This window comes from Lynx canadensis, chromosome A2, assembly GCF_007474595.2.
Source record: "Lynx canadensis isolate LIC74 chromosome A2, mLynCan4.pri.v2, whole genome shotgun sequence".
Classification (NCBI taxonomy): Eukaryota; Metazoa; Chordata; class Mammalia; order Carnivora; family Felidae; genus Lynx; species Lynx canadensis.
Window position 1 is genome coordinate 152,600,147 of NC_044304.2, and position 7,602 is coordinate 152,607,748.

General features: G+C 50.1%; 1 protein-coding gene across 1 annotated transcript in view; it reads right to left on the reverse strand.

The window, feature by feature from the left end:
* The window catches only part of DGKI (diacylglycerol kinase iota), a 444,732-nt gene extending 442,795 nt beyond the window's left edge, over positions 1-1,937 (reverse strand). Inside the window, exon 1 of the mRNA XM_030308513.1 lies at positions 1,513-1,937. Within this exon, the coding sequence (XP_030164373.1) occupies positions 1,513-1,937 (425 nt within the window). The remainder of the gene's footprint in view (positions 1-1,512) is intronic.
* Positions 1,938-7,602: the final 5,665 nt, after the last annotated feature.

The window sequence follows — 7,602 nt, forward strand, 5'->3', positions numbered from 1 at the left end:
GTTCCCCTAAGGGCCAGGCAGGCCATCATTACGAGGAAGTGGAGCTGCCTGTGTCCCAGCATACCTCCCTAGAGCTACCCCACTCTCCACCACTTGCCTATTTTTGGAAACCAAAAAATATAAAGAGAAAGATTCATTTGATCCTCATCTATGCGAGTAACTAAAAGAGCAAGTCAAGTGGGAAACTCCCTCGACGCACAGAGAACAAAATGCACGCAAGGAATGCGAGAACCACAACCTGACCAGGAAGACCGTCTCAGAGTCATCAGAAGCCAACGCTTAGACACACAGCACATGCCCTAGTGACTGGGGCCTCCGGTCCAGGCAATGCCTATGGGGATCCCAAGGATTCACACACATGCCCCCATAAATACAACACACACCCTCACAAACCCACACACCTCTGTCATCTGCCTTTGCTTACATAACAGCACATGGTGTGACAGGCTTAATACTTCATAGGGGTTTCTGGAAAGGACCGCTAGTTCAAAGGACAGGGTCACACTACTGTTTTTACTGACCCCTTTTCGAGAAATACTCCAACCCCTAGCAAGTGCAAATTGTCGTCATTCTGTGCTGGATTTATCACCTGAACTTTCGAACTAACAAAGCAGTAAGGGTAGTCTCTGAAACTCTCTGAATCTCTCGACCGGGGGTGGGGGGCTGGGGGTGGAGCGGAGAACCTAATGAATCCTCAGTTCTCGTTTTTTGGATCCTGAGACAATTGGGGCTGATCTTTTATTATAATTTGGCGGCCATTTAGCCTACACTGTCCTTGTCTCACAAATGCATCCACCCTCAGGGGCAAGCATGGTGCCATTCTCTCACTCTTCCATGGCTGGCCAGCAGGCTCCCCACCTCCTCCTGCTGGGCACACCCAGGAGAGAGGGAGAGAGCACAGGTACGGGTCGCCCCCTAACCCGCTGAGTTATCTACAGACTTCGATCCACACCGTCCCTTCCTTCACGGGAGGTCTCCCTGCAGGTCCGACTTCCACAAGGATCTCCCCTCAGGACAGCGCTGTTCTTTCCTGCCTGGACGGTGATCTCAACTACCAAGTTAGTGCCAAAGGTTCATCCAAGGAAATCTGGAAGGTAGGGGGGAGTGGTTACAGATGACACCGCCTCAGGGACAACTTCGAGGACTTCTCTTAAGAAAACTAGGCATCTCTGTCTGTGTCTGCACACCCCCCCCCCGCCTCCCGCGCACACACGCATTTTTGTTGTTGTTCTGATCTCAGAAACCCAGTCTTCGGTCCTGTTCCAGAGGGAAGCCGGGCGCACCCAGCTTCCCTCCAGCCCAGAATGATGGGATGAGAAGAGAATACGTCTCCCCACAAGGGGGAGAGAGAAAGAGAAACACAGAGAGAGAGAGAGGAGAGAGAGAGAAACAGAGAGCGAGCCAGCGAGCCAGGTGCCCCCAACTCCGCGGAAGCGCCCGGGTGAGGGACGAGAGCGGGTCTCAGCCCCGCGGCGGCACCTGTCTCCCGGTCGCCCGGGCGCCCGCGCCTACCTGTAAGAGACCTGCTTCCGGAAAGTTAAGTTCCTGAGCTTCTCCTCCAGCGCCTCGTCCTTCTCCTTCGCGCCGGCGGCCGCGGGCTCCTCCAGGGCAGCGGCCCCCGCCGCCGCCGCCGCCGCCGCCGCCGCCGCCGCTGCCCCCGCGCCCCGCGGGTCCGCGCCGCCCTCCGCGCCCAGGCAGCAACTCCCGGCGCCGCTTCCGCCGCCGCCGCTGCCGCCCGTCGCCCCCTTCTCCTCTCCCGCCGAGGAGCTGGGGTTCATGGCGACCGCTCCGGCGGCCGCGGAGGGAGCCGAGGCGGCGGCGCTGCAGAGGCCGGGCCGGCTGACGGCGCGGGCGGCGGCCGCCACCGCAGGAGAGCGAGCAGGTCCGCGCGCCGCTGGCAGGGGCAGCAAATGGCAGCCCCTTCCCGCAGCATCCATCCGCCGCTGCACCGCACCGGGGCATTGTGGGAAACTCCGTGCCTCCACTCCCCCTCCCCGACCAATCAGAGGCCACCTCCCTCCGCCCCCCTCTGCCTCCCCGCCGCCAACCCGCGCCCTCCGTCCTCCGCCCCCCCCCCCGCCCCCAACCCTGGCCTTTTCCTAAATCGGGGGCACCGGCCAGAGCTGAACCTGAACTCTGCCCTGAGGCGTCGGGGGCTGCCGGAGAGGAGCACGGAGGGAGGGGGCCAGGAAGCCGCCGGGCGCCGGGCGCGAACCCCGGCGTCGGGAGAGGAGAGCCCCGGAGGGAAACTCGGAGGAGAGCGTGCCGCGCCCCGGTGAATACACGAGAAGGCGGGGACCCGGACGCGCGAGGTGCCCTGCCCGGGCGGGCGGCCCTGGAGCGGTAGCGCCCACCTGGGTCCCCGGGAGTGCCCTGATGCCCGGTGCCCGGTGCCCGGGGCGGCGTTCTCTCCGTCCCCGCTCCCCGTTTGGGCTGAGCTCGAGCCAGGCAGACGGCGCCCCACGCTGGAAACCTCAGGGGGGTGTAGGAGCGAGTTCAGGGCGAACCGGGGGAGCAGTCGTGCGCGGTGTAAAGTAAGCGGTGAGGGGGGAGGCCAAGTGGAAGCTACAGGCGAAGCGCCTCCGTCCCTTCCCCGGATAAGGGCTGGGACCCCTTCATCCCTGAGTCGCCCAGCCAGGCCAGCGTCTCCTTTACACGCAGCCAGCTCTTCCTAAACGGCTGTGAATTCGATTGACTGGGATCGGAGGGCCGCCAGGGAAACGGCAAGACTGAGAGAACCCAGGAGGCAAGCGAGAATGGGCGCAAAGGGTGCTTGCGCCCGGTCGAGCCGGGAGAGGAGGAGCTCGCCCAAGGAGGGGTTTCGAGCCACGTCAGACCCCACTGCTAAAAAGCACGCCAAGCTTGCAGTCTCTATAGATTTAGTCATCCACCTCGCCCCGAGTTTTTGTTTCTAAGCCTACTACCCAAAACTCTGTGGGGTTTGAATGATGCGCTACAAAGTGTCTAAGACAGGTTGTTTTCCAAATTAAGGGTTTCCACCCCGGAAGTCGCGGCTGTTAACAAATAGGAAAAAGATCCATACTTAAGGCTAAGTGTAGTCGCCAAAATACACACCTACACGTACCTGTGGTAAAAGAATTGCAGGTGGGTGCTGGGGGACCCCAGATGGCTTGATTTCTTTCCCTTTGTTTTCTCATAACTACAATGAAGAGATTGAACAACAGACCCCAAGTCTCTCCGAAATTCCACATTGTGTAATTCTCTCTATATGCACATTATAATAAGCCAAAGGTCAGGACATTTCCGGAGTGGAATGAGGAAAGGTAATGATAAAAATGATAAAAAACAGCTGGTGGTTATTAAGCCTTCATTTTTATATGACAAGTGTGGTGCTAAGCACTCCAATGCCTATATCTACATTGTCACAGCCCCCCTCATGTGTTAGTAACTCCACCCCCCCCACACACACACACCTTGCTCATGCAACTAGAACTTGGCAGAGACAGGAATCCTACCCAGGCTGTCTGGTTACTCTTCACCCCTGTGCAGTCTGCCTCATCTTCAGAGGGGCCTGGGAGAATTACGTTCTTCAATAGCAAGATTAAATGAGATACATGAATATACAGTGTATCATTAAAACCACATGATCTTAAAACCATCATCTTACCTGAGTTATTGGACGGCCTCCTAACTGCCCACCAGAACTCCAATCGACTCTCTAGCTCAGCTCCTGAGATGTTTCCGATATGTTATCCTCTATATGAAAATCTTGCAATTATGCCACGGTGTCATTAAGGCAAAGTTCAAACAACCCCGGAACTGATTTTCAAGGCCACGTTAGTGGGTGGTGTGCCAGCCCTGACCACCTCCCCTTCTTACTATGTTGATAATGCCACTCTGAACTGGACTATGTATAAGTCTCAGATACTCCCTGCTCCCATCTTTGCACGCATGGGTCTGCTGCCTCCTTTTCCACATCCCTCCCTCTAATAGATGGCATTGATGAGGGATTAGGAAGACAAACACTTTCTCAAATTGTTGGTGTAGTTTGATACAGTGTCTCTGATGCGAAATTTGCCAATATCTATCAGTAAACGAAATGCACAACCTAATTAACCTAGCAAGTACACTTCTAGGAATTTGTGCCCGTACTCCTGTAGCTGCACACCAAAAATTGAAGACTGAAACAACCTAAGTGTTTGTTAATTTAGGACTAATTACCTAAATTATTATTCATCCAAACAATGGAATTCTCTGCAGCCATTGAGAGGAATAAGGCAAATTGATATATATTGATACATAACAATCTCAAAAATGTTAGCTCAAAAAAGAGAAACACGGTTCAGAGTACTTAGGATACTATCCTTTACAGAAACAAGAGAATAGCTACAGGTAAAGTATTTCAGGGAAGATATATAAGAAAACAGTGACACTCACACTAGAGTGGCCCTAGTTGTAGAATCTTGAGTTTTACTCAATTAAATCGATACATGCCAACAGGAGACAGAAGGTCTCCACGGCTAACAGGAAAGCCAGCTGGGCCAATAAGCTGTGTATTTGCATTTTTAAAGAGTGTATCAACAAAGAGGGGCTGCTAAACAAAGGAAAGTAGGGTTAAGAAAATGGACATTACGCACCCGACTTTAATAGAGAGAAAGAGAGAAACCCTATCCCTAAGAGGTACAAATAATTCCAGCACAAAACAAATGAATTCTTGTTGTAGGTGGTTTTCTAAGAATTTACTTGAAAGATCAATATTTTTTCAGACAATTTATTTTCCTTTTTGGTTTCAATGGTCACTAAGCAACCTTGAAATTATTCATTCAACTTCTTGGTTACCTTGACTCTAAAAAGTGGAATCCTTAGAAATGGATCAAAAGCATTCCAGTCACAGGAAAGGAAATTGACATTCAGGCTTAAAAATTCATCTTGTGTTTTGAGTAACAAAGTACATAAACAAGAAAATGAGCTTCTTCCAGCATGTTGCAACATGTGCTCCTAATGCTAGACCTCACCTAGACAATCTCTCCATCCCTGGATCTAAAGCTACTTGTTTCACCTTTCTGTTACCAACCACTGTTAATTCTAAAACAGGTATTATCTCTGTCTTAAATACCAAACTTGAGTCTCCAAATGCCAGCCTGTTCAAAAAGTCTTCAAGCGTGGAATTTTAAAGAAAGAACAAATTTTTTTTAGACTTTAGAAAAGACTGCAAGACCAGTATAAAGAGAACGTTATAGCTAACATTTTTTTAAATGTTGGTAGCGATGGAGAATTTTCAGGAAATAACACAGAATCGTGTATTTTGAAAAAGCCGGTAACACACATAAACCCACAAACACACATATTTAGGATCTCAGTTATGTGTAGACCAACCAAAAGATAATAGAGCTTTTGAAAACACTGTCACTAAAGGAAAAAAGCTAAGTTGGGCTGATGTGTATAGGCTTATTCCTGCTTTCCCATCTTTATCCTTGCTCTTTGCGTTGCCTGCAATGCTCTACCTCGGAGGTTTCCCAAACCTTCTCAGGTCATATAACCCTTAGCATCGCAGTAAGTAATTTTCCTGGAAACTAAGCCAAAAAAAGAAGCTAACATTTTTGTTCCTTAGGGAGTTAGGTGCTAACAATTTATTAAGCAGTTGTGTCTCTTTAGCAGTTGTTTTTTTTTTTTTTAAGTACACATACATTGAAAAGGAATAATGATATTTGTATCCCATTCTTAAATAGCCACAAGTACTCATCAGTGGGATGCAATGGGCATGGCACAACTCAAACCTTGGAACCCTATCAGATACCAGCACTCTCATTTCCTGTACCTGGGAGTGCTTTTTATGAGATCAAGCACTGAAAGCCCAGCTCCGCCAAGATAATGATGTCATGGAGAGAAAGGGACTGGATCCACTGTTGAAGCTGTCAGCTACCTTGAGCTAGTAGTTTGCATGGCATCTGACAGCTGTAGAGTATCACTGCGTTTCCCTTGAAAATTTACAATCTCCTGCAATGCCCCTGTAAATTCACTGCAGAAACCTGAGCACCTCCGTGCAGAGTTTGGAACAGTGGCTTTGCCCTCAAGTGTTTCCATGGTGTTTGTGTTCGTGTGGGTCCCCTACAAAGAGATCCTGATGTAAATCTCACAAGCCAAGGCGTTAGGGGGAATTATAATCCCAGCACTCCGTGAAGGGAAAAGAGAAGACGGCAGAAAAAGAGGGAAATAAATCCAAGAGGGTGAGTTATGAGACGGCTGCATCCTCACAAATAAATGCACCTGGTTGCTTGGTCACCAGAACTTCTCCCAGGCAGGCTTTACATCATCGTTGCAGCTGGGAACATTCTGTCTGCAGGAGAAAGAGGCATTTCTCTGCCCCTTCCTTCTTGGGTCCTGTCTCTCACGGGTTGAAGTTTGTCCCTCAAGGAATTAACTCACCCTCACTTGCAGGTTGTGATACTGGCTCATTATGGCAACTGTTTGGGAACACAGAACCCACCCCACAGCATGACTCCTCATCTCTTCCTGGAAGTGATGGGAGGAACCTCTAAGGATAGAGACTGGTTGGACCTGAACACCAAGCTGCTGGTGAGTCTCCTGCCGTCTCAGCGGAGGCTGGGCCAGAGCTCGTCCCTCCTTGGGGGAAGCTGAGAAAGCTGGCAGGGGTAGGATAGGAGGCAATGTCCATGTCAGTGGAAGGGACTGTTAGGCAAAAAAGTGAACAAAGGGGTGGGAGGACAGGCGGGGCCACATCATTCTGGAGAGGTCCTAGAAACTGGGCTCCATACACTCTGCTTCTCATCATGCAGGTCTTACTTTACATGTCACCTTTTCAGAGGAGTATCTCTGACACTCCCTAAAATGCCTTTCTCGGTCATAGCTGACATACGACTTTGTTTTCTTTTTATTTGTTTTGTTTTCCTCATAGCACGCCCCATTGTCTAAGTCGTGTCATCTGTTTACTCTTGTCTTTCTCCTCTTGTTAGAACATAAGCTCTATGTTACTTAATGTGCTCCACAAAACTGTGCTAGGCACATAATACATGTTTACTGAATGAATAAATAAATGTTATCCAACATTCATCTGCTTAGAAGGATAATCTGAGAACGAGCCAGGAGGGTTCTGGGATTGTAAATTTACCAGCCAGGAAGGGAAGAGGGGATCTACATGAGGAATGTGTGTTAAAGCCCAGATTCTCACACTCACAGCAATGCCATACAAAATATGGAGCTGTAGTCGAAGCCTGATGAATCAGAATGGAGACGATCTTTCAGGTTCTACAGACAGGAATTGGTAGCAATGTTCTAGTACATCAGTCTCTGGGCTACGATTAAATAAAAATAGAGCTATCAGGGCCCCCCGGGTGGCTCAGTCAGTTAAGCATCCGACTTTGGCTCAGATCATGATCTTGTGGTTTGTGAGTTTGAGCCCCGCACCGGGCTCTGTTCCGACAGCTCAGAGCCTGGAGCCTGCTTCAGGTTCTGTCTCGCTCTGTCTCTGCCCCTCCTCTAGTCACGCTCTCTCTCTCTCTCTCTCCCTCAAAAATAAATAAACATTTAAAAAAAAAAAAAAAACTAGAGCTATTAGGAGCACCTGGGTGGCTCAGTCAGTTGTGTCCAACTTCTACACAGGTCATGATCTCGCAGTCTGTC